The sequence below is a fragment of the Nerophis lumbriciformis genome, linkage group LG06 (genome assembly GCF_033978685.3).
Source record: "Nerophis lumbriciformis linkage group LG06, RoL_Nlum_v2.1, whole genome shotgun sequence".
NCBI lineage: Eukaryota > Metazoa > Chordata > Actinopteri > Syngnathiformes > Syngnathidae > Nerophis > Nerophis lumbriciformis.
In genome coordinates this window covers 31,219,296-31,246,226 of record NC_084553.2, presented here as the reverse complement: position 1 = coordinate 31,246,226, position 26,931 = coordinate 31,219,296, and the positions used below count along the sequence as shown (strand labels likewise).

The 26,931-nt window shown below is 39.9% G+C and overlaps 2 protein-coding genes across 4 annotated transcripts; one reads left to right on the top strand and one right to left on the bottom strand.

The window, feature by feature from the left end:
• Positions 1 to 110: 110 nt before the first annotated feature.
• Positions 111 to 7,805, top strand: pigb (phosphatidylinositol glycan anchor biosynthesis, class B). Of its 2 annotated transcripts, XM_061964115.1 has the most exons (12): positions 111 to 489; positions 578 to 701; positions 3,387 to 3,504; positions 3,587 to 3,691; positions 3,757 to 3,887; positions 3,961 to 4,101; positions 4,177 to 4,228; positions 4,382 to 4,593; positions 7,006 to 7,070; positions 7,136 to 7,346; positions 7,407 to 7,584; positions 7,664 to 7,805. In XM_061964115.1, exons 1-12 carry the CDS (start codon positions 378 to 380, stop codon positions 7,775 to 7,777), a joined length of 1,563 nt encoding a protein of 520 aa, XP_061820099.1. In that variant the 5' UTR covers positions 111 to 377; the 3' UTR covers positions 7,778 to 7,805. The 2 variants fall into 2 exon arrangements, with proteins under 2 accessions (XP_061820099.1, XP_061820098.1); XM_061964114.2 differs by having other exon boundaries at positions 3,961 to 4,228.
• ccpg1 (cell cycle progression 1) lies at positions 7,743 to 26,927 on the bottom strand. Of its 2 annotated transcripts, none has more exons than XM_061964113.2 (10): positions 26,627 to 26,927; positions 26,082 to 26,153; positions 19,128 to 19,248; positions 18,920 to 19,002; positions 18,677 to 18,851; positions 15,213 to 15,530; positions 15,066 to 15,148; positions 14,435 to 14,560; positions 9,891 to 11,110; positions 7,743 to 9,591 (listed from the first exon to the last, which is right to left on the bottom strand). In XM_061964113.2, the coding sequence occupies exons 2-10, from the start codon at positions 26,139 to 26,141 to the stop codon at positions 9,411 to 9,413; spliced, it is 2,367 nt and encodes a 788-aa protein (XP_061820097.1). In that variant the 5' UTR covers positions 26,142 to 26,153; positions 26,627 to 26,927; the 3' UTR covers positions 7,743 to 9,410. The 2 variants fall into 2 exon arrangements, with proteins under 2 accessions (XP_061820097.1, XP_061820096.1); XM_061964112.2 differs by lacking the exon at positions 26,627 to 26,927 and adding an exon at positions 26,331 to 26,488.
• Positions 26,928 to 26,931: the final 4 nt, after the last annotated feature.

Below are 26,931 nucleotides of genomic sequence, written 5' to 3'. Positions count from 1 at the left end.
TATGTAAGGAAATCCCATTTTAGCTTTGACTTGCTGTCTATCTGGTTTGGCAAAAATAGTTACACAGTTTTACATTTTTAATTTGAAAGCTACATACAAGACTACACCGGAAGTACAAATAATTGCGGAAGTGCCGTAGACAGCGGCCTTTCTAAATGGAAAAGTTGTAAACATTGTAAGTTGGAGTTCCTGAATATTATTAAATATATTGTAATTGAGTCGGCGTTTACAGAATACTAAACAATTGCTTTTATATCGTGTCAGTTTTGGGTAATGGCAACACTAGTTCATCTTTGTTGCTAGAGTTTTATGTTTTGGAATAATGTTGTGATTGTATTCCGGTCAGATAGTTGTACGTCTAAAGAAACAATGCCCATATGGACACTTTTAGACAACGTTTGAGGTTCGAGAAGAACGATGTGGATGTGAAACTAAGGAAAAGAAAGTCACTGCTTTATTTAAAAGAAGATCATGCTCCTCTTAGAAATGGTGGGTTTCCTGGTTGCTGTGACGTCATCATGCAATATCCTAGTGACTACCTACTTAATAATGATGTCATTATTCTTGCTCCATGCAGATGTGCTGAGAGTTGCAGCATTTTCTGTGACATTCCGGATCATTAACTGCTTCCTAGTACAGAGCAGCTTTGTTCCAGATGAGTACTGGCAGTCTCTGGAGGTCGCCCATCACATGGTCTTCAAATATCCTTTCACTATCCACCTTTTATTTTTCAATAGTTTTTTTGATTAGTTAATTTCTGGAATATTTGTTTTATTCCAAATGCCTCACCGTAATTATACCATGCTTTATTTTTGTTGGCCTTATTGTTATTTATTATATTATGTTTTTAATTTAGATGTTTGGCTATACTTATTTAAATAGTGTATGACACATACCAGCACCAAAAAATATTACATTTGACAATAGGTCAGATGTAACAGCATTCTGAATTGCTCTCATTTGAATTAACTGTGAAAACTAACTCTAATTACAGAGGTACCTCAGTTTAGGAGTGTTTTGAGATAAGAGCTGTCCCTCAGTTTATTTTTATGCTTTAAGTTGCAAATAAATATTTGAGTTACAAGCATGCACGCCATTAGTTGACATAGCAAATGTCACAGTGAACCACATACCGGTAATATCCGCCCAAAACATCTGGTCTTACTCGCTGGCATTAGCTTATACCTAGAGATGGACATAATTATTTTTTCTAACCATGGTAAGGAAGTAAGTGAGTGTGAAGAACAGTACTGAAAAGAAGTGCATGATAATAATTGAATTAAAGAAAGAAAACATCAAAAACATGTCAGAATGTGTCACTGCTAGTCTGCACCATACTGTATCAGAATGAGCCTAATGCCAGCCAATATTGTTAAAGTAATATCTAAACAACAGACATTTATACATGAAAATATGGAGAAGCTGCTGCTGGTGTGTTTGACGGAGAAACAGCTCAAAGGAGATACCGTAGAAGTCCACTTCCCACAGAGGATGAATGCTTGTAACTACATTTTGTAACTATTACATTACTTTATAAAAGTACTGTAATTGTTAGTGGTAAATTATCTTGTATTGTTTATCATGCAACACATCATACAAACCCCGTTTCCATATGAGTTAGGAAATTGTGTTAGATGTAAATATAAACGTAATACAATGATTTGCAAATTATTTTCAACTCATATTCAATTGAATGCACTACAAAGACAAGATATTTGATGTTCAAACTCATAAACTTTTTTTTTTTTTTTGCAAATAATAATTAACTTAAAATTTCATAGCTGCAACACGTGTCAAAGTAGTTGGGAAAGGGCATGTTCACCACTGTGTTACATGGCCTTTCCTTTTAACAACACTCAGTAAACGTTTGGGAACTGAGGAGACACATTTTTTAAGCTTCTCAGGTGGAATTCTTTCCCATTCTTGCTTGATGTACAGCTTAAGTTGTTTAACAGTCCGGGGTCTCCGTTGTGGTATTTTAGGCTTCATAATACGCCACACATTTTCAATGGGAGACAGGTCTGGACTACAGGCAGGCCAGTCTAGTACCCACACTCTTTTACTATGAAGCCACGTTGATGTAACATGTGGCTTGGCATTGTCTTGCTGAAATAAGCAGGGGCGTCCATGGTAACGTTGCTTGGATGGCAACATATGTTGCTCCAAAACCTGTATGTACCTTTCAGCATTAATGGCGCCTTCACAGATGTGTAAGTTACCCATGTCTTGGGCACTAATACACCACCATACCATCACAGATGCTGGCTTTTCAACTTTGCGCCTATAACAATCCGGATGGTTCTTTTCCTCTTTGGTCCGGAGGACACAACGTCCACAGTTTCCAAAAACAATTTGAAATGTGGACTCGTCAGACCACAGAACACTTTTCCACTTTGTATCAGTCCATCTTAGATGAGCCTAGGCCCAGCGAAGCGGACGGCATTTCTGGGTGTTGTTGATAAACGGTTTTCACCTTGCATAGGAAAGTTTTAACTTGCACTTACAGATGTAGTGACCAACTGTAGTTACTGACAGTGGGTTTCTGAAGTGTTCCTGAGTCCATGTGGTGATATCCCTTACACACTGATGTCGCTTGTTGATGCAGTACAGCCTGAGGGATCGAAGGTCACGGGCTTAGCTGCTTACGTGCAGTGATTTCTCCAGATTCTCTGAACCCTTTGATGATATTACGGACCGTAGATGGTGAAATCCCTAAATTCCTTGCAATAGCTAGTTGAGAAAGGTTTTTCTTAAACTGTTCAACAATTTGCTCACGCATTTGTTGACAAAGTGGTGACACTCGCCCCATCCTTGTTTGTGAATGACTGAACATTTCATGGAATCTATTTTTATACCCAATCATGGCACCCACCTGTTCCCAATTTGCCTGTTGACCTGTGGGATGTTTTAAATAAGTGTTTTATGAGCATTCCTCAACTTTATCAGTATTTATTGCCACCTTTCCCAACTTCTTTGTCACGTGTTGCTGGCATCAAATTCTAAAGTTAATGATTATTTGCAAAAAAAATGAAGTTTATGAGTTTGAACATCAAATATGTTGTCTTTGTAGCATATTCAACAGAATATGGGTTGAAAAGGATTTGCAAATCATTGTATTCCGTTTATATTTACATCTAACACAATTTCCCAACTCATATGGAAACAGGGTTTGTATCTAAAAGTAACATTTTCTTTTAAAAGGCATTTTACATTTTAAAATTGTGCTGTTTTTGAGGGTAGGCAAGCATCAATTAAATCAATTTCAATTAATTTGTGAGACGTTGATTTGATATACAGTTGAGTTACTAATGTATTTAATTTTACAGCAGCTAAGATTTTACAGTAATGTGGTTTCATATAATTGTATATAACCTTAACAATGTGACTTATGGCCATCTGACCTGGGAATGGAAAGAAGGCCTTAGAGGCTTCACCTATCCTCTCATCTTTGCCTTCATCTACAAACTACTATACTTCATAAACTGTGACTCTGTTTATCTCTTGGAAAGTTTTATTTTTTTAATCTCTATATTCGTCACGTATTTACCATTAAGCGTTATTCAAGCTGGTTTGTTTCCTGCTGCAGATATGGCTGCCTCGAGTCTTTCAAGCGCTCCTCGCTGCATTTGCAGACCTCAAGTTCTTCTTCCTCATGAGAACACTGGAGGGTGGACAAGTTGCAAAATGGACGGTAAATACCAGCGGTAGATGGATGCTTTGGTACAAACTGGGTTGCAAGTTGTTGTGTTTTTTCAGGCCTTCTGCCAGCTGTGCTCGTGGTTCACATGGTTCTGCTGCACCAGGACGCTGAGCAACAGCATGGAGACCAGCATCACTTGCATGGCGCTGTCCTACTTCCCTCTGTCTGCATCCCAAGCACACAGCAGGTCTGACGACCATGATAAACATGTCTCTCTGTGTAAGACTCCAGGCTGACACCTTGCTTTTTTCCTTCTCCAGCAAAAAATATTTGACCCTTGTTGCCCTGGCGATCATTGTTCGCCCCACGGCCCTGATTGTCTGGCTTCCGCTGTTGATTTACCATTTCTGGCAGGAGGAAAACAAACTGAGACTAATTGCTCATGATTACATCCCTATTGGGTTTGTGCTTTTAATTTCATATTCATTTACTTTTGTTGTTTTTTCTGCGTTAACGTTTTCTTTTCACCTCTCCAGGGCCTCAGCTGTTGTGATTTCAATCGTAATCGACTGCATCTTTTATGGAAAGGTGAACCTTTTTGATTGACACTGCAAATTGAACACTGTTATTATAGTTGCAATTTGCAGTGGTGAATATTTTGCTGTAAACACTCAATGACATTTAACAGCAAAGGGTAAAAATTAGGTTAAAATACCCAAAAATTGCGGCTTTGTCTTGTAGTGGACCTTTGTGCAGTTCAACTTCCTGAAGTTTAACATCTTCCACGGCGTGGCAGATTTCTATGGCTCCCACCCCTGGCACTGGTACTTCACGCAGGGCTTCGTGGTCGTGATGGGCCCACATCTCCCGTTCTTTCTTCACGGATGCTGCCTGGCTTTCAGAAGATACAGAATCTTGCTGGTGGCAATTTCATGGACTATTGGCGTGTACAGGTAAATAAATCTGTAGTGCGCTTGCGCAAAATCTGAAATCTAAAGGTTGGAGATGTTTTCTTACCGGGCACTTTCTGTCAAACTAGTTTGCTCATTTTAACATGTACTACAATCTGAGATATACTTCAGTACTTAAAATACAAATTTAACAATAAAATACAAAATTATCTGCCAACAGAACAATGAAATGTGACTTTCCAAACTTATATCTTAATTGTTTCAAGGAGGAATGTCCAAATCAACATTTTTAGCCTCAGAACTGATTCGATTTCGGAACCGATCTGATACTTTAAACCAGGGGTCCCCAAACTTTTTGCCTCATGGGCCGCATTGGGTTAAAAAAATTTAGCCAGGGGCCGGGCTATATATATATATATATATATATATATATATATATATATACATATATACATTGTCTTTTTAATCCGTTTTGACATTTAACATTGTCACGTTATCGATGGGAAAATTCATTTTTAGACAATATGATTTGCCTGAGCGGCTAGGAGACACCGAGAGTAACAAGCGGTAGAAAATGAATTAGAAAGGAAAGATTAAAAAAAAAAAAAAAAACTTTTTTTTTTTCTTGGGACTTCCCGTGTGCCGGATTTTGGATGCTGGGGGGCCGGATCCGGCCCGCGGGCCGTAGTTTGGGGACCACTGCTTTAAACAAATATAGAACTGAAAATGTTTTGTAGCAAGTAACTAAAGTAAACACAATCACATATTTTTATAAAGCTTAGCTTATTACATTTAGAATTTTGTAGGATTTTGTAAATAAGATGTACCAATATATGGTATTGAATGTTATACACAAATATAATTGAAACAAAGTAATGTGGCTAGTGCTAAAAAGCATAAACTACTATTGGCTTCCATTTAAATAATTTGGGTTTTGCTCTGACAGCTTTACTGTAAGCACAGACGACATCACTGAGTTTGTAAGCAATAACAAAATAGACCCAGAAAATTATTTTTTAATACAAAGAAAATATTGATCGTATCACTTTAATATCGTTAATACACTGATATTAGGTATCGATAGTATCACCATCTGAATCGATCACCCCTGTTTTACATCAAAGTTTTGGCGGTTAGCTTCTTGTGTCGTCCTGCTCAGTGTGTGTGTACTGTTTAGCATGCTTAGCCCTTCCTTTACTTCTCGTCCTCCAGTGTTAATCCTCCGTGGAAGAAACTTAGGTTATTTTTCGCCATGGTGCTGAGGATTAGCATTTTAGAATAATAGATTTAGAACGTTAGATTTACACAGCACTTTTTTAGACACTCAAAGCACTTTACAGAAAACCCATCATTAATTCACTCCACATTCACAACTTGATGGTGGTAAGCAAGGCTGCCTATTGCATGGGCATACTTGGGCTGAAGCCTAGGGGCCCCACCCAATCAGGGGCACCTGATTTTGAAGGTGGAATGCAGTGATTGGTGTTCATAGCTGTCAATCAGAAACAGCTCAGCTTCATCTAGCGATGGTCTACTTTCTCTCTCTCGGCTGTGTAGTTTTTTCCTACTGCTCTGAGCAGTGAACAAACCCACATCGCCTGTGTGACCAGCATACTACCATTGAGCTAAAACACAGGCAGTCTGCTAGATCGCTTGAAGTTGACTGGCTTCTATTACTTGCACAGACGTGCATGTGCCCGCCGCGAAGGAATTGTATTACTGAACAAAATTATTTTTAAAATGGGTGAAACTTTTGCATTGTTGTTCTGTTGAGTGAAATCATGATTTTTTTTTCCAGCAGTTTTTTCGGGAGGGGTGTTGAGGTTGGGGGGCAGGAGGGTGGTTGTTGGGGTTTGGGGTGGTTAAGCCCCCTCAGTCCCAGGGCCCGAGTGGTAAGCTACATTTGTAGCCTCAGCTGCCCTGGGGTAGACTGACGCAAGTGTGGCTGCCAATTGTGGCTTCTCTGTGACGTGTTCAGCTTGCTTTCAAATTTGAGCCGGTGTTCTGGCAAGACATACACCCTCCTGGAATTTATATAACTCCTGCATGTGTGTAACTAACATAGAAATGTAAGTATCTCCCTGAGTGTGCATCCCTTTTGAAGCAATGTTTTACCGACAGGAGTACAATATTCGGTATTTAAACTCTGCAGCTGTGGTAAAGATTGGCTGAGCTTGGGAGCTTAACATTATGTTGAAAAAGGCAAGTATTGGCCCTGATACCATCCCAACCTCTACAGTTTCAAGTCAAGAGATTTTTTTGACAAGTGTCTATCATAGCCTGTGACTATACGATAGCGGCATCAGAAAATTCTGCAGGATATATTCACCACTGTGACGTGTAAAATTTGCTTTCAACACTTCAAAGAGTGTAGGGTGTTTATACTATTTCTCGGAGGAAAAACACACATTTACTCCATCTTGTTTGCTGACAGCTTGTTTGTGTTATTTTCAGTGTGCTTCCTCACAAAGAGTTTAGATTCATCTACCCTGTGCTTCCCTTCTGTATGATATTTTGTGGTAAGTTGCACACAAAAAAAACAATATATCAATTACGCGTTTTTAGCCATATGATGTGCCCTCAGGATTATCGATGGCTCATTTAAGAGCGTGGCGACGAACAGCTGCGTGTGTTTTGGTAGTGACCAACCTGCTCGCTGCTCTCTACACGGGGCTCATTCACCAGCGCGGCACTCTGGACGTGATGAGCCACCTACAGACACTTTGCCACATCTCAGAGCAGCCACAGCCGTACATTCTCTTCCTTATGCCCTGCCACTCCACGCCTTTCCACAGGTACTGCTTGGTGGGATGTGGCGGTCTCTACAAGCAGCTAATGGTTCTTTCTCCATGCAGTCACATCCACTGTCCACTAAGGATGAGGTTCCTGGAGTGCCCACCTGATCTTGGTGAAGGGGCTTATATGGACGAAGCAGATGGATTCTATAGTGACCCTCTTCACTGGCTCACAACTTCATTTCCACACAAGTCCTCAGGCCCTACTCACTTGGTTCTGTTTGACGTTTTGGAAAAGGTAAACATCGCTGACAAATCTGTGTGGGTTGAAAAAAAACTTGATGCCTTACTTCACACTGATGTGTTTTGTGTTGTAGGAAATCTCCGCATTTTTACTCGAGAATAACTTCACAAAGACCACAGAGATGTTTCACACTCATTTTCCCTCGGGAAGAGTTGGAGGAAGTATTTTTATTTATGAAAGGCACTGACAACCATGGAACACATCTTTTAGCCACTATGTCTGATATTGTGCATTAGCTGCTGAAAATACACTTTAAACACCATGCTTGTGATACAACTTCACTTCTTTCCTATGAAATAAACCCACCAAATAATTAATGATGCATTAAAGTTTGGTGTGAACTTTTTTAAATTTTTTTATAATTTCCCCTCCCTAAATCACTAATAAAAAAACAAAAATGTTCCAGTTGAGATGAAACAAACAAGAGGTGGAATGTTAGAACAGCATCACACATCACACAAGCTTATAGAAGCTGACAATTCTATAAAACACAATGGGCAACGCCTCCCCGCTTTGTTTTTGACTTTCTACTCTCGCTTGTGCTGCCAAAAATAAAATATACATTCCTGGTTAAAATTGTTTGTCCTGGGCTAAGGCTACGTCTCAGTTCAATTGTTACAAATGTTACACGAGGCTTCAAGCTATCTGGCGTCAAAATGAACATTGTACTTGTCATCAATTATAAAGTTTGCAGTGTTCAACTTTCAAAGTGTGCAATAGTATTGTCAATAATAGTCATTCAAACTGTGCCTCATCGTTGATCTAATATTTTTAGAAACACTTACTCAGTAGGAAAGATCATTGACACAATAACAAAACAATGTCATGGTATTGCCAGCACACCACAGCTCTGATCAAATAGCTCTAATGTTCTTCTAGCACCCCCGAGGGGGCATGTTTGCATTGCATATGGCACGGGTGTCCAAGTACAGCCCAGGGACATTGTTTTATTGGCCTTTGCCACATTTAAAAATGATTTTCTAGAGTAGGATGGATTATTACATATTACACTTAACGGCTAAGACTGAGTCGGTTTTAGCAAATGAACAATTTCTGATTGTTGTCTGTGGGAAAAGATTTTCTTCAAATATTGTCACGTTTTGAGTTGACAGATCTCATCACTTCTAGTTTTAGCATTTAATGCAACAAATGTATCAAAGTGGGCCGCCACATTCCCTTAATATTTCTGTATGATGCTCTTCCTTGAAAAAGTTTGGTCACCTCTGGTATATGGGGATTGTTATATGCTGTGACGTACATTTTGGCTCACAGACAGCCTCTCGTAGCATCCTGTCATCCATTTTTTACTACTTGTCCCTCTCGGGGTTGCGGGGGTGCTGGAGCCTATCCCAGCTGCATTCGGGTGAAGGTGGGGTACACCATGGAGAAGTCGCCACCTCATCGCAGGGCCAACAGGTAGACAACATTCACACACTAGGGTCAATTATGTGCAATTTCAATGGAAATCATGGTTGGTTGCTCCATGATTAGTGAACAAACCCTGTTTGTTTTGAATGGTAGATGCTTGAGGTAGTTTGGGGTCAAAGGTTAAATCACTACATAATTGTCAGCACTCAATGGGTTTAAGAGTTCAAATAATTTTTCCCTCACTACCTTTACAGGAATATGTTTTGTAGATCAATGCCTTTAAACAGAAGTACTCATTATTTAAATAGCAAAACCACAATCGAGATTCCATCCTCAAACGGACACCAGCCAAAGGACATTCAGTGGCATCAAAACAAACATTATGAAAACTGACAAACAAGAAAAGGACTTTACAGTTGTCATTTTCAAACCAAACCTGTGTACTCTTGTTGTTAGTATTTGGGGTCAAACGGCATAGGGCCCAGTTCTATTTTGACATCAGCCATGTGTCCGTTTTTGCCCGTCCTGCTCCACTTGCGCTCGCTGTGGGGCCGAGCTCGGTCTCTCTGCTGCTTACGAGCTTGGTGGGTCGCCCTCGACTCCTCTCTGGAGTCTGGTCGTTCAAGTGGCCCGCTGGGAGATGGGCGAGCATAAAAAATTGTACACTCGGATTATTTGTCTTCCCATCTTGTGTAGAATTATATAACCAGGTAAATTTGCAGGGGCGGTATCAGATAATGTTTTTCAAGACGTTCAATCAGACATAATATGGACTAATTTGCAAAGGACCGCCCTTTCAACAACAGCAGTTTTTAGGTGCTCTAATTCTTGATCCCTGATGTATTTTTCCCAAAGTATGACATGGACATTATATTGCAACAACCTAAGAACTAAAACACTTTTTTTTTTTTTACCAAGTGCATGCTGCTCACCTGGGCCCGTAGATCTTAGTATAACCCTCTCCAAAGAAGTGTCTGTAAATGAAGTCATCAAGGTTTCCGAAGACGTCGTCAAGCCCGTGGTATTCATGTAAGTCCACCAGGTAGGCTTCCACCTTGCTGACAAAGTCAGTGAAGCGCATGCGATCGTGGATAAAGTACCCGTTGTGAAAGAAGTTGTTGATGAAGCTCCCCAGCTCCTCCCAGTGGTGGAAGTGGTCCACTTCCTGCTGCAAGTAGCTCCAGAGCAGCTGGTGGAATTCGTCCGCTCGTATGGGCTCAGTGGGCATGTTAAAGAGGCCCATGGACTCCTGGTAGGCACAGTCAAGCACTCCTTGGCATCCTTTCAGGTTGGCATTCTGGCCGCCTCGGTCTTTGTGAACACGGTCACCTTGTTTCCGCGTATTTTGGTTGCTGTGGTCGTGTTTGTGTTGACACTTTTTATTCTTGTTGCACTCATAGAATGCTTTGGCCTTGTTGATGAAGGTCGAGGCAGAATCCTTGAAGTGACGAAAAGTAGATTTGACAGAATCTGAGATTTTGCGCAGGTTTTCCTTCACAGCTTCCTCGGCTTTCTTCAGCTGCTCTTTGTGGTGATGGACAAACTTCTTGGTGGAGTTCTTGACTGCATCAAAGGTCTCTTTCACTTTCTTTGATATGACCAGTTTTGGCCTCGTCACTGTAGGTTCTGAGTCTCCTTTGGCCTGGCCTTCCTTGGTTTCCAGGTAGAGCCTCTCCCAGAGGTCAGAGCGCTGCTGCTCAAAGCCCAGCTTTTTCTCTGCTTCCTTCAGGCGGGACTGAAGTTCCACGGCCTCCGCGTCTCCTGCTTTTCCCAATTCACTGCTGCTCCTCAGCTCACTGATTTTCCTGCGCAGTTTCTCTGTAAGCTTCCTCTCCTTCTTCAGTTTGTTCTTCAGCGCCAGTTCCTCCGCCACAATCTCCACCCTGTTACTTTGAAAGTTTCGGACCAACTCTTTCTCCCCTTCCAGCTCATCCTTCAGTCTCTGGTTTTCAGACAGCAGCGAGTCAGCGCCGGCTCCCTTTGCCTCGAGATCTCGTACTCTGGAGCGCAGGCTGCTCAGCTCCTCTCGTAGGCTGGAAAGGGTCTTTTCTTCCCGCTGTAAGGTGCTCTTCAGCTGCTGGTTAGTGGCTGTCAAAAGGTTGCTCTTCTCCTCTTTCTGTCTCAGTAACATTGCCAAGCCATCTCGCTGGGCCTGATTGTAAAGGAAATCAATAAAAATATACTTTTGAAATATTTTTCCATTATGAAATATATCATATTTACTTTTAACACTGTTCCTAACTTTAAAGGGGAACTGGAATTGTTATGAAATTTTGCCTATTTTTCATAATTCTTATGTAAGACAGGAACATACCGGTATGTTTCTTTTCCTTATGCATTGTAATTCGTAAAACACGGCAAACACTTATTTTTTTTACCTGCGGAAGGATTGTGATTAATTATTTTATTCAAACTGGAATATGTGAGAGCAGAAATTGTACAGTAAGTGATTGTTTCTTTTTCATCACTTAGCATTAGTGCTACAATATGCTTAAATGTAATTAAAGCTGCATCTGTTTATCACAGAGCTTCTAAAACCTAGTTCATCATCTGTATATTCAGACAAAAAATATAAGGTACTGGATCATCATTTGTCCCAAAGTAATCTTTGTTAGAACTCACAAACTCTCCCAAGATTAGTAGTTATTTTTGTCGAAGGGAAAAGCGAACGTTGTAATGTATTTCTGAAATTAATACGCCACCTTATGCTTAAAAATTAGCAAAATATGTTAATAGTACATGTAATTATGAATGTTCCTGTTACTATAGTACATATACACTACAGTATGTATTTAAAATGTTGATGGAGGTATATCAGAGCGCTTTATAGGGGGAATAAAGCGAATTATATTACCTCCATTGTTGACTGACTTTTGCAAGCATTTAAATTGCTAGAGTTAGAATGCAGATGTGCTTGTCTCACATAAAGATTGTGAAATACAAGCAAAATTCTGAATAAAGTGCTGTTGCGCTTTAATCGCAAAGTGTAGTAAGTCCACAAGAACAAAAAAATATGTTTTTTCCCTCAAATAACAGCTGATCACTTCAACATATACTTATATTTTTGATGAGCGTCTTCTTCGTAGACGTATCCTAATATCAATTATTATTTTCATATTATCAATTTTTTTATATTTGCAACTATCCTGCTTCTTTTTGAGTTTCTTGATGTTGTCATGGATGTGTTCTTGAAGACTATTTGCTTGGTTTGACTTGTATAAAGAGCCGTGGGAAACAGGTTGAAAATGATTTACGGCCTCTTCTCTAATAGATAAACCGTATTTTCAGGAGTACAAGCCGCTCCGAGTACTAAATATAAGACGAGCCAGTAAAAAAATACTCTGTAAAAAACTTAGAAAGGTATCTTTTTAACAGTTATTCATACACAAAAGCATAAGGAAAATACATGGGAGGCTGAATAGGCTAAATTAACAAGTCAGAGAGTCCAAAAAGCAAGTTACTGGTAAGCCAGTTCACCATGCTAGTGTTCTCGTTCTACGTCATTGAATCCATTTAATTCTTCATCCTCAGTGTTGCAAAGGAGCAGCGTATAATTGTCGCTAGAGCCATGTATAGATGGCCAACTTGGTGCCCAACATGGCGCTCTGTAGTTACGGGAGGGGCAATCATTTGGGAGATCGTCTGGCCATACTCTCTCTGATATGTCAAAAGCCCCTCACATGACTACAGGGAGCTATTTTGGACACCAACTCTGAAATCAAGTTGGCCATACCCTGTCTATTAGAGATGCGCGGATAGGCAATTTATTTCATCCGCAACCGCGTCAGAAAGTCGTCAACCATCCGCCATCCACCCGATGTAACGTTTGATCAGAACTGCACCCGCCCGCCATCCGCCCGTTGTTATATATCTAATATTAATAAAAAAATTTTAAAAAAGGGTGAAAACTACGCGAATTGCACCTTGTGCAGACAAGATTTTTCGATCGGACACGGAGGAATTAGCGATGTAAAAGACCACGTTGGGACAAAAAAACACAAGTCTAATGCCGTTGCTAGCGATACAAGTGGAAAACTTTCAACGTTTTTCGTCGCCCAAACAGATTCTTTGGATGTGATAAATGCCGAAGTTTTATTTACGGAGGCAATAATTGAGCATGGACTTCCAATCGCACTGGCTGATCACATGGGACAGTTAATAATGTAATGCAACCTTTAAAAATCATTACGCGGTGATCGCGATCCCAAAAATAAACTTTTCTTGCATGATAATGTCCAGAAAAATTTGCTTTATATTACTATAGAGTCCTTTTAACGAATGAGTTTGATGGTTTATCACAAACCTTAAATGAAATTCCATGGCCACCGTCCTGCTCTCTATATCAACCAGGGTGAGCCCCACCCCTTTCGTGAGCGCACTGCGACAGCGGACGAGGCGGGGTGTCGGTGCGGTGGGCGCGGTAGTGACCCTGGACGTGCGTCGGGCCCTTCTCGCGGATCGCCTCAGCTACGGCTCCCGGTGGGGCCCTCTCGGGGGAAGGGGCCTCGGTCCCGGACCCCGGCGAGGCGTCCCTTCTCCGCTCCGTAAAAGTGTCCATCTCTTTTCTTTTTTTTTCTTCTGTTGTGGCATATGCAGCAGGTGCCTGCTCGTTTTTCGTATGTGGGTAACAACATTTAACTATGTATATATATTTCCGAATTGGTTTAACTGCCACCCGCAAAAAAAATAAAAAAAATATCTAATTAATCCGCCCGACCCGACCCGCGAGCGGATAAAATCTTATTGTTTTTAATTTCATCCGCCCGATCCGCGGATAATCCGCGGACTCCGCGGTTGTGTCCGCAAACCGCGCATCTCTACTGTCTATACATTGCTCTGGTTGTCACAAGCCTAGAGCGCGCTCTCACAGCTGTGGATGGTTGTTTTTACACCTTGGTTCATGTCGGTCAGCATGATGTAATGTTTAAAAACATGCTCAATTATATAATTTTATATACGTCTATATGCACCTGACTTAAGTCGCAGGACCAGCCTAATTACAAAATTAATTACCTACTCAGTGGCCTAGTGGTTAGAGTGTCCGCCCTGAGATCGGTAGGTTGTGAGTTCAAACCCCGGCCGAGTAATACCAAAGACTATAAAAATGGGACCCATTACCTCCCTGCTTGGCACTCAGCATCAAGGGTTGGAATTGGGGGTTAAATCACCAAAAATGATTCCCGGGCGCGGCACCGCTGCTGCCCACTGCTCCCCTCACCTCCCAGGGGGTGATCAAGGGGATGGGTCAAATGCAGAGGACAAATTTCACCACACCTAGTGTGTGTGTGACAATCATTGGGACTTTAACTTTAAGTACGACTTATAGTCTGGAAAATAGGGAACTATCTATAATAAACACCCAATACTGTCTGCAGTTGAGTAAATAAAAGTTACTTGCCACTATATGAGTAATTACTGTTTGTTGGCCTGTTTCTGTCATCTTGTAATGTATTGAGGTAAAGAAAACAAAAATTACCTCAACATGTCTCTGCTGGATGCTGAGGTCTTTGTTCTCTTTGCTTATCTTCTCGACAACGTTCGCCAGCAATGAAATGACATTCTGATCATCCAAGTCGTCCAGGCCAAGGTTTGTGCTCTTGACCTTCATGTGAAAACAATAACACGTTCAGAGAAAGACTTCATCTCAACAAGGTTAACAGTTCCACATATAGACAAATAACTATTTACACTCACATTCACACCCTTTGACAATTTAGAGTCTACAATAGAAGAACAATTATGTTTTTTGGACTGTGGGAGGAACAATGACTTGTACTTTAATGTCATAGGCTTTAAAAAAATGTAATTGCATCTTACTCGGTCACTATAGGAGGTTTCTTTTAATAATATAGAATAGGAAAGATTTTAGTTGTGGCGTGAGAAATTCAAAACATTTGTAGAAATCTTGTGATTTAGGAGTGGCTTAAAAATAAAACCCAAAATAACACTAACCACATGATTAGAACTTCATCGTGTAGAACAAGAGTACATTGAAACATGCGCAAGTCTGAAAAGTTGCAAATGACCTTTGAAGCATTTGCACATCAGTTATAGCGCTCTGTGTTGAACTTGTGTGATGGCTGGGCCGTGATTTGATGTTGACTTACATGATATTGAAGCAGATCCCTCACACTGTCCATGTCATTAAGTCTGTCTGCTGTCTTTAGGTTCTCTTGCTCTTGCACGCTGCCTGCAAATGAGACAATATGATGCTAGCAAGTACACATAAAAAGATACCACTAATAAATGATTACCATAGAAGTGCCCAAAGCCCATGCTGATGGCTATGACGAGGGCGAGCAGGATGCACGTGTTGAGCGTCCCACTGCCCTGGCTTCGCAGTGCCGCAGTTCTACTTTCACTTTGCTTGGCCACCAGTTTCTCCTCTTCGACCTCCTCGTCCTCTTCGCTACGACCCGACTCCACTGTTGTTTCCTCTTCCTCAAAGGACTCGGCCATGCTAGTCGCATTCTTCCTCAGCCTGAGTTTTCGCACCAACGTACACTGGTCCTCTTCGTCCTCGCTGCTGCTGCTGGAGATTGTGTCAGCAGGCGGCGGTTGAGCTGGGAAAGCTTTGCAGGAGAATATGTAGAATTAAAGTGGTAGAAATAATAGATATTGGTATAACAGCTTCACAAAGCATGCATGCACAAGGTTAAAAAATAGTTAAATGGTTAAAATAGTTGCTACAGATTTCAGGACAACATATAAAGTAAGAACAAATGTGAGCAATAGTTGTTTTTTTCCCTATAACTTTTTGTTAACCTACATCCAAAAGATAGGCTCCAGCACCCCCCGCAACCCAGAAAGGGACAAGCGGTAGAAAATGGATGGATAGATCCAATAGTTAGTAATTTCTTCATTGCTGTCACTGCATTTTTAAATTAGAGACGCATGCCTTCTGACAGTTTTCATGCAAGTCAATCGCAAAACTCATGCAGGTCAATCGCATGAATGGTTTTGCTTAAGTTTTTACAGCGGATGCCCTTTTTGATGCAACAACTCTGGCCAGAAATTAAACCCATGTCCTCTGACATTAAAGGCAAGTATTTGTACCATTACAATGCAAATTATTCTTCTGGCTTCTGGCTTTATGTAGTGAAATATAACACCATATAACAATAACTACAATATTTATAATTTCTACCACAAAACTTAAAAAAAATGCTTATAAAGAATTGTATAACTTCATATGATTCACTTTTGTATTTGCACAATATTTCAGCTAAATATATTCAAAACGTGTGCATTTTTTATACTTTGTGACAAAATAAAGAATTTCAGCCACATGAACACAAAATACATCCACACAACAAGCTTGTGCTGTGCGATTACGATATATATCGTATGACACAAAACTGTCTATCATATAATATTAACTCTATTGTTTATATCGTCATTTTAACATCTGGCCTGCATCTAATGTAACTAATGCAGCTAATGCTAAGCTTTGCGGGACCATTTTTGCATTTCTTCAAATAAATGTATGGCTGAAGCATTGACGTCAACAATGTAGCAGAGACAGAGAGCACAACAGAAGCTAAACCAACAAATCCAGCAGAGGAATGTGTGCCAAAAAGAGGAACTCTTGTTTGGATTAAAAAAGTCAGACAACAACCAAACAGGAGTAAACAGCAAAACATGCTTAGAACAAATCGTTGCTAGCAACTTGAACATGTCTATTCTTTTCTGTCTGCTTGAAGACATTACATGAAAAACAGTACAGAAATGGTGTTAAAATTGGACAAAGTACTAACGTTAACGCAAAACCTCAAAGTGATGAAAAGAAAAACACATCAAAGAGTAACTACCAAACTACTTTCTACAAAGGAGTATAAGGCCACACGGAATAGACAAAAAATGTCAACTTCCTTGTGGTCTATTTGATTAGATTATGTTTTACAGATCGTTTTCAAGCTGCTTTGTGACCCTCTCTTTAGAATGTGCCATTTTGTGGGCGATCTTATTAATGTGCCTCCACTACGACTGCAATCTTAGTTGCAGTTTTTTGCGCTTTTTATTGTTAGTCCACTGCCAGATGTAAGTTCAAACTATTGGCTAATTTGTATTAAAAATGGCAACAGGAAAGAATGCATGTGCATGAATGAGCCAGTCTTCCCCACAACAAGAGAATAGCGAAAAAGGAGCTTATCGACTAAAGCGCAGACTACAATGGCAGACTCGCGCAAAGCTCTCTTTGCAAAACCTAACCAAATATGGACATATCTGCTGACAAGATAGGGTGGAAAACGTCACAGGACAGAGCAAATTCCAAACGGCTTGTTTGGCGAAAGTACAAAGGAAAGCGAGATTATTTTTCACAAATAACTCTGCAACGCCTCCACGGTTTGATTTCTAATTTTCGGCATTTATGGGCATCCCAAATACACATAAGCAAATACCATCAGGTTTTAAAAGTTGGTTTCGCATAAGGCCCCTTTAAAGGTGCTGTTTGCAACATTTACATACAAGCTTAGAGGGAGCTAATTTCCAATGTATTTTACACAGAATATCCCGCACCTGCACGGCTTTGAGGTCGTAATGATGATTACTAACATACGTAACAAGTCCATACGCATTAACTTAGGGTGTTGTCAGCTCATCATAGCGATTTGGAGAGCTAGTGTTAGCTTGTTGACTGTATATTCTATCATAACAACAACCTGACTGCAAATTGTTAGTTGATTCTCTTGTACTGCTTTTGTATGTGTGCATACACATACAAGACAGGGTGAGTGACCACCGTAAACACCAATCATTTTATATGGGATGGCAAAAATGTTTATTACATGCAACTTAGTCATTATGAAAAATATAGACAATTGTTAAACAAATGTGTTCTGTTAAACCACTTATGGTAACATAAGATAGCTCGGTGGTGTTTTTTTATTTTTTGTTTTGAAAAATGTTACTGTGAGCAAGTTGCAAACAGCACCTCTAAGCTCTAAGTCATTTTTTTAGCGGTTTGCCGGACGGCAGTGCCGTTCTGTGGCTGTTAACCATCTGGTGAAAATAAATAAATAATGATAAATGGGTTATACTTGTATAGCGCTTTTCTACCTTCAAGGTACTCAAAGCGCTTTGACAGTATTTCCACATTCACCCATTCACACACACATTCACACACTGATGGCGGGAGCTGCCCTGCAAGGCGCTAACCAGCAGCCATCAGGAGCAAGGGGTGAAGTGTCTTGCCAAAGGACACAACAGACGTGACTAGGATGGTAGAAGGTGGGGATTGAACCCCAGTAACCAGCAACCCTCCGATTGCTGGCACGGCCACTCTACCAACTTCGCCACGCCGTCCCCAAATACGCGGTAGAAGGTTTCACAAGGGTTATATAAAACAACTCTATTATCATTACCAGAGCAACTTTTTTCTTCCAGTTTTGTTCCTTTTTTTCTAGTGCGGCCTGACTACTCCTTTGTGGAACATGCATTGTTCTTCTATTTGTTAGTTGTTGAACAAGTTTTGCATGTCACTTCAAACCAAGACATCTGTAAAAGTGTGACCTCTTGTAAGGTGACTTTGCAGCTGGCAGCCTAAGTTCACAAGACCCTGCTTAAGTTTCCAGTAACTCGACCTCAGACCTTCTTTGGTGACAAACAATGGGGAAGACATGATTCTTTGTCACATTGTGTCAAAATTAGGCAGTTTGACTGGAGCGAGAAAATACAACATGATGGTAGAGAGAGTGAGGAGGCTGCAAAGTCCTACCAGGCTCTGAAGCTGTGAAAGAATACTGGCTGCTGCACGACATCCCCAGATAAGATTCCTCATTGGCAGCCTTCACCGCCACCTCCTCTTCTATACACTGTAGCGTCACAATGTCGGAGTGGTCGCTGGAGGACAACACAGTGGCATGTTCCTCCACTGCAGCGTCAACTACAGACTGATGGTGAAAAGTTCAAAACAATTGATATACTGACTATTAGTGAGGTTTGAGAATTACGTGCTCACCTCTGAAGCGTACAGTGTTTCATCTATAGTTTGTTCTACTGTGTCATCGAGTGAGCCATCGAGTTTGTCTTCATTGTATTCAGCTGCAAAGACGAGAAAGGTTTTCACTCCACTTGTTAACCATCTTTACAGAAAAACCTATGTGTTAATATCACAAAACATTTTTTTTAATAGATACTAAAATGTTATTCAATGTGACCATACATACAAGCAGAAGCTGAGGCAAGAGAGTCCTGCAGTTCTGCTTTCACCGCAGGAAGGCCCTCGACAGGATTGTCTCCATGTTGTTCAACCGCCTCTGACACTAAAGTCTCTATGTCGGAGGAACCCTGTGATCATAACAGTACAATAAACAACATACTTATTAGTAAAACTATAAACTACAGATGCAAGGTATCCCAAAAACCTATTTGAGATTTCTTAATAAAAAAGTAAAAAGTATTTAGTTTGATCTACTTTGCAGCTATTTTGAAAAAGTGAACTCTGAAGTGATTTCTATTTATATAGCACTCTTCTATAATGACTCAAAGTGCTTTACATAGTGAAACCCATTATCTAAGTTACATTTAAACCAGTGAGGGTGGCACTGGGAACAGGTGGGTAAAGTATCTTGCCCAATTCACAATGGCAGTGACAAGGATGGCGGAAGCGGGATCGAACCTGGAATCCTTAAATTGCTGACACGGCCGCTCTTACCAACCGAGCCACACCACCCCAAAAAAGAGTCATGAATTTTAAGGTTATGACATTTTTGTTCAATGTTTAGATTTTAAAGACTTATAAAAACACCAAATGTGAAATTACAGTATACTCATCACAAAAAGTTTAGAGATATTTGGCTTTCTTGCATCAAAAAGTAGTAATTAGGGGTGTCCCGATACAATTTTGATATTGTATAACGGTCTAATATCAGCAAAAAAGTTGCAGAAGCTCTGTGCTTATGTCAATCCTCCATGTGTCTTCGGAAGTTTCCCTCTTGTTTTCATTTGTTTATGCTTCTTTTTTTGCTTTTTATGGACTTTTGGAATGCTTCGTGGGATCCTTTTGGCCATGGCTCCGTTGTTTGCACTGAAGACCACTCTCTACACCGGACTCCGCGTGGAGAGACCGGAGGTTCCAGTGGAGATGCTGAGGTGACGAGCTGCGGAGCTGGCGTTGAGCATCGAGCCGTGTTTGCTGGAGGTTGACATGGAGGAATACACACTGTCTCCGGTGGGAAAGACTGGCTTTGCGGGGTCCGGCTGAATGAGGATGTGTTAGACATTTGAGTCTCCCTAGATGGGTTCTCGCTCATCCGCGCTTATCGGAGTTTGACCTGCGGCTGGTGGGCAGCCTAGGACTCTGTCAGTCGGTCTCTGGCTGCCCAGCCGACAACGGTGTTGATCATTGCGGAGGCCGCTGCGATGTATGTCGGCGTTAAGATTGTGTTTTTGTTTATTTGTCCTTAGCCTATGCAATCCAATCAAATCAATGCTATGGTGTAATCCTATGTGCACATTTGTGCAATGTGTATAATTTATTATTTTTTGGCTAATTCTAATTTTTTCTAATTTATGTTTTTTGTTGCGTTTCACTTTTGTAGCTGTATGTAGAAATTGCACCGCTGAGGAGCAGCAGGTTGCGTATGTTCTGTTATTTTTGATGTTCTTTAAAGTTTCCCTTTTGTTTTCATGTTGTAGCTTTGTTCATGGACTTTTGAGTCTGCACTGAAACAAAATGGTTTTGATGTGCACTTGAAAGAGTGGCAGCAGATCACAGTAGCTCCTAAGATTTTTATCATTTTACCATTGAGCTGTGTGTCAAACAATTTCCCCTTGTTGACTAATAGTTTGTCTAAATCTAAGTCGAATAATCTCCAATATAAGTGTTTGATACAAGCAGTACAATTTCCCCTTGTTGATCAATAGTTGATCAATAGTTTGTCTAGGTCTAAGTCTAATGATCTCCAATATAAGTGTTGATACAAGCAGTCCTGCAACGTGTTTACTTGTGAAAAGCTGGACAGCCAGTTAATTGGTATGAGTGTAAAATTTAACAGATTTATTGATTTAAATGAAACTAGTATTATCAGATAGGTAATGTAAAGGGGAACTGCACTTTTTTTTTTAATTTTGCCTATCGTTCGCGATCATTATGAAAGACATGACGACGGATGTATTTTTATTTTTTTAATGAATTCTAACTCGTAAATAAATGTCTGCTTACAATGGAGCTAATGGAATGTCCACTATTCTGCTATTAAAACCCAATCATTTACCAACCAAAAACTACTCCATTTACATTTTGCAAATTAATTATTAACTTATAACTTAATTACTGATATTGTTATTATAAGCGCTATGCAGACAAACTATTTATAGCGGTGCTGTGATCACTAGCTTACGTGGCTATATTCACATCATTGGCTAGCGAGCAGCTTCCTCACCTTGGTGCTCGTGAGAGTTTATTCTAGAACATAAATCATGCCTCTCACTTCAAAAGGAGTTGGTACACTTTGACAGCCAGTTTAGAACCCCGGATATGGTGAGAAAGACGTGAAAAGACGCTTGGTTCCACCCCCCTTTTCCTTGCAAGGATTATGAGTCATTCTTCATCTGTATGGGGCTATAACAAGATTATCAGTCTGCATCCTAATGATAGCAGACATTGTACAGCATGTGACTCTATTCCAATCACAAACACTCTAAATAACCATCCAAAACCCACCAACAATACTCTATATCAGGGGTCACCAACGCGGTGCCCGCGGGCACCAGGTAGCCCGTAAGGACCAGATGAGTAGCCCCGTGGCCTGTTCTAAAAATAGCTCAAATAGCAGCACTTACCAGTGAGCTGCCTCTATTTTTAAAATTGTATTTATTTACTAGCAAGCTAGTCTCGCTTTGCTCAACATTTTTAATTCTAAGAGAGACAAAACTCAAATAGAATTTGAAAATCCAAGAAAATATTTTAAAGACTTGGTCTTCACTAACTGACAAAGAAACAGATGACAGATTTGGTGTCCAGTTCAAAGTGTGACATGATTTATTTAAAAATTTGAGAGTTGACTTTTGTATTTTACATGAGTTATTGTTTGTACAAACATGGTGCAAAGTAATTCATGATTTGTTAAAAAATGTTAGTGGCTAGCTAGTTAAAATGGGGTATTGTGATGTCTTAGAAGTGATCGTTTGAAAATGTTCAATTTGAAAAATGTGCACTTAGAGAAAATATAAAAATATAGTGTTGCATATTGATATTTATCTGTTTCTATATAAATTTATTGTGAGAAATCATTAAGATGATCAGTGTTTCCACAAAAATAAATATCAGTGGCCGTGCGCGACCCGAGGGTCCCTGGTTCAATCCCCACCTAGTACCAACCTCGTCATGTCCGTTGTGTCCTGAGCAAGACACTTCACCCTTGCTCCTGATGGGTGCTGGTTAGCGCCTTGCATGGCAGCTCCCTCCATCAGTGTGTGAATGTGTGTGTGAATGGGTAAATGTGGAAGTAGTGTCAAAGCGCTTTGAGTACCTTGAAGGTAGAAAAGCGCTATACAAGTACAACCCATTTATCATTTAATAACAGAGTTAAAGGTAAATTAAGCAAATTGGCTATTTCTGGCAATTTATTTGTGTATCAAACTGGTAGCCCCTGCGATGAGGTGGCGACTTGTCCAGGGTGTACCCCGCCCTTCCGCCCGATTGTAGCTGAGATAGGCTCCAGCGCCCCCGCGACCCCAAAGGGAATAAGCGGTAGAAAAATGGATGGATGGAAACTGGTAGCCCTTCGCATTAATCAGTACCCAAGAAGTAGCTCTTGGTTTCAAAAAGGTTGGTGACCCCTGCTCTATATACATACCGTGACCTGAATATTACCATATTTTTCAGATTATAAGTCGCGCCAGAGTATAAGTCGCACCGGCCGAAAATGCATAATAAAGGAAAAAAACATAAATAGGTCGCACTCGAGTATAAGTCGCATTTTTGGGGGAAATTTATTTGATAAAATCCAACACCAAGAATAGACATTTGAAAGGCAATTTAAAATAAATAAATAGTGAACAACCGGCTGAATAAGTGTACGTTATATGACGCATAAATAACCAACTGAGAACGTGCCTGGTATGTTAACGTAACATATTATGGTAAGAGTCATTCTAATAACTATAACATATAGAACATGCTATACGTTTACCAAACAATCTGTCACTCCTAATCGCTAAATCCGATGAAATCTTCTTCCTCGGTGTCGCTTCTAAACAACTCTGCCAACTCCAAAGGTAGACAATGCGCCGCTTCCTCTTGCCGTTTTCTGCTGCATATTTCACTATGTCCAGCTTGTAACCTGCAGTATATGATTTCCTTTTCGGTGCCATTTTTGTTCAGCCCTTCTCAGTTTTTATAAGTTACCGCCAATGTTGAAATGATCCATTTTCATAGGTACGGCATCTTTTTTTTCACAATGCACTTCTGCCGTGACCCGTCCCGGCCAAATTTTTATTGGTTGACGTATGTGTGTGACGATTGCTGATATACGCCTAATCTCTTACGCGAATTAGATAAATATTATTATTTGATATTTTACGGTAATGTGTTAATAATTTCACACATAAGTCGCTCCAGAGTATAAGTCGCACCCCCGGCCAAACTATAAAAAAAACTGCGATTTATAATCCGAAAAATACGATAACCAAATATTAGCAATGTTGTTATTACAAGTGCTAACGCAGACAAATTATTTTTAGCAACGGATTGATAGCACACAGCTATTTCATTTATTTGACAGGGACAGTATTATTAAACATTGCTACTCATAGGCAGTGTTGGGTTAGTTACTGAAAACCAGTAACTAGTTACAGTTACTAGTTCCTTTATTTCAAAAGTAACTCAGTTACTAACTCAGTTACTTACACCAAAAAGTAATGCGCTACTGTGAAAACTATTTAGTTACTTATTTTCCCCCCCCTTTTTTTTTAAGGCTCCCATTAATGCCCTTTTAGCCTTCCTTTCAGTACTGTTATTGCACTGGATAAAAATACAATCTGTTTATCAACTTGACATGCATTTGCATCACTGAACTCAGAAAGCAATGTGGTCTACATACAACACACAAAGACAAAGATATGTTTCAAAGGGCCAATTTATTTCAGGCCAGAACAAATTGAAAAAACTATTTTAAATAGTTGCAACATAATGACACTTTAACTTTAAGTATATTGGATATTTGATCCAAGACACAACTCACATTTAACTAAAATGTTATTTTCTTTGTGCTCGACAAAAGAAAAGTAGTGAGAATTTTAAGAAACTCGACTTCTGGCTTCACCATGATGTCTTGTTAGTTGTTATGAGAGTAGCGTATGTGTGTGTGTGTGGCCCTTTGAGATATGACAGCATGTGAGGTGAGTGACGTCAGTGAGTGAGTGGGTGAGAGAAGTGAGGGAACGGCAACAGTGGGTGTGTGCAGGTGCTCTAGCTTGGTGTATGGCTGCGTCCAATAAAGTCAAAGTTGCAACAAACCGCCGGCCTCGTCATTCACCCTCGAGTCCGGAGCTGTTAAGACCCACTGGGTAAAGTGAAGGTTGTTAGCCCCGAAGTACATAGGCCCTGGAGGAACGTCTCCCCTGCGCCCCTAAACTACGTACAAAGTACACGGACCCTTCTTTTTGTCCCTATTTTTCTTCTTCTGTTATTTTTGGCTGATGGCACTGTAGCAAATCAGTAGCCTCATTGGCCTTAAATTGACTCAGCAGCACCACCTGTCATTGTAGAGTGAGAATTATGGATACTGCTAGTGAGAAACGAAGAATCGCACGTGTGGAACAAAAACTGGAAAATAGTGCCAAAAGTATTAACTTGAAGAAAATTGTTCTTAAAGAAAAATGTTTTTCTATTTGAATTTTTTTTTACTTGGAATATTATTTTTTTTACTTGCAAATTGTTTTTAACTTGAAAATTGCTTTTCCACTTGGAAATCATTTTTTATGTGGAAAATGTTTGTGGATTTATTAGAAAAAATGTTTTACTTGAATTTTTTTGTTGTTGCAAATTGTTCTTAACTTTAAAATTGCTTTTCCACTGTGTTTGTGGAAAATTGTTGTGGATTTTTGGCACTAATTTCACTCCATTTAATTTCTATAATCTGCACCGTATTGAAATGAAATGAGTTGATTTCGGTCATATAATCAACCATTTTGTGTGATCAATTTAACAGCACAGATTATACATATTAACAATCATACACAAACACACAAAAAAATAAAATTAACGCAAAAGGAATAGGCTGAAGCCAAGGCTTATATTTGCCTATCCTATACATTCACTGAAAAGTAGATTGCCTGGAACATCAACGTTCAAAATATCAAAGGGATCAAAGTAATCGTTGCTATATTTTATATAATTGTCCATTATTTCACCTTTCAAGGCTTTATTAAACCTTAACAAAGAATTACATGTCTTCAACTCATCACTGAGCTTGTTCTACCATTTAACTCCTAAAACTGAAATACAGTATTGAAGAAGCAGGAGTCGCTAAAAGCTATTTAATCGCCAGTCAAGAGCTTTGAAGTGAAAAAGACATGAAGGAAAATGACAAAAATCAGAAAATAAGTCTACCCCTAATGGGAAATGCTGTTCATCAGTGTTAATTATTTTTTTTGGGAGGTCCAGAAATAATTATTTGCATTTGATTTAATTAAAACGAGGAAACTTTTTGTGAGTATACATTTTGAGTTACGTGCGCCGTCATGGAACAAGCTCATTATTATGTAGGCTTAGACTTCCTTTTATTGTCATTCAAATTTGAACTTTACAGTACAGATAAGAACAAAATGTTGTTGCATTAGCTCATTGTAGTGCAGGATAAAAGAGTAATAAGATGCATATATAAATGAATAGATTACTGTACAGATAAATATATTGCACTTTTTCATATGCTTCCACGTTTATGGATGTATGTTATATTGTCTTTTTTTTATTCCAGCGAGTGAGACCGTTTTTTGGGGGGATTGAGGGAATAATTTTGATGCAAAACCTTATTCAAATGTAAGATTAAAGTGACATTAAATGATTACATTATTTAGTAACATGATACAAATGGACACAACATTTCCATGTGACGTCATTGGCCCTTGAGTGTCAATATTTTGGTTGTTTAGTGGAGTAAGATGATTTCTATTACCTCAAAACTGATGATGCTCCAGCCACAGGACGACTCTGTATCACTTCCCGTATCTGACATTATTTCAGTTGTCTGACAGGAGAGAAAAGTTTCATTACTACCAAACATTACCATTTGTTGCGGAAACGTTACATAATAGCAACAACAACACTGGTCGGAATTGTTTGGAACAAACTTTCACTGAGCACGTGCCCTGGCTTGATGTGTTTGTCATAAAATTAGCTATATAGTATAAACTTTGTAGAGTACCATGCAATGTTACAGTAACCCCAAAGTCACTTGTTCGTGCGGTTCCAGCTCGTCCAGTCGAAATACACAAACTAAATGTAACATTAAATAAGAAAGATTGCAGCAGAAAATGGGGACACAGACGAACAGTTGACGTGTTTTGTTTGTGACGCTGACTGTACCTTGTTTAACTGGTTCTAACACGGTAATAACGACATGTTATCGCGTAGTGCTTACCCTCGCAAATATCACGACAACGTTTATCTACCACAGCGACAAAGTCAATAAAAAGCGAAAATGAGAACTAGTCGAGTCACCTTTGTGTTGTGCCATGCGATGATGCAGCTGTTTGCAAGCAGGCAGACAGTATTGCCGTATGCCTGGGCCGAGGTTGTTCGCCAACGTCAACACAGAGCCGCGATTCTTTGGGAAATGTAGTTTACATCGGACAAAAGCTCGAATAATACAACCAACACGCCAAACGACCAGAACAACATTTCCCACAAGTCCTTTCGGTGGCAAAACGAGTTGAGCGCGGGTGGGGACTAAACCATCGAAGAAGTATGCAACTTTGAAAACAAAAACAAGGAAGCGTGGCGGAAAAAGACGGCACACTGTATTA

What these genes read in the sequence shown, in the direction of transcription:
- pigb (XM_061964114.2), top strand. Translation starts at nt 378, where the DNA reads ATGGACACTTTTAGACAACGTTTGAGGTTCGAGAAGAACGATGTGGAT. An exon ending in GCATCCCAAGCACACAGCAG is followed by an intron (nt 3,888 to 3,960) that starts GTCTGACGACCA and finishes TTCCTTCTCCAG; the next exon opens with CAAAAAATATTTGACCCTTG. An exon ending in ACTGCATCTTTTATGGAAAG is followed by an intron (nt 4,229 to 4,381) that starts GTGAACCTTTTT and finishes TTTGTCTTGTAG; the next exon opens with TGGACCTTTGTGCAGTTCAA.
- ccpg1 (XM_061964112.2), bottom strand. An exon ending in TTTCACAGCTTCAGAGCCTG is followed by an intron (nt 15,531 to 18,676) that starts GTAGGACTTTGC and finishes TCTCCTGCAAAG; the next exon opens with CTTTCCCAGCTCAACCGCCG. An exon ending in TCCAGCAGAGACATGTTGAG is followed by an intron (nt 11,111 to 14,434) that starts GTAATTTTTGTT and finishes CTTTACAATCAG; the next exon opens with GCCCAGCGAGATGGCTTGGC.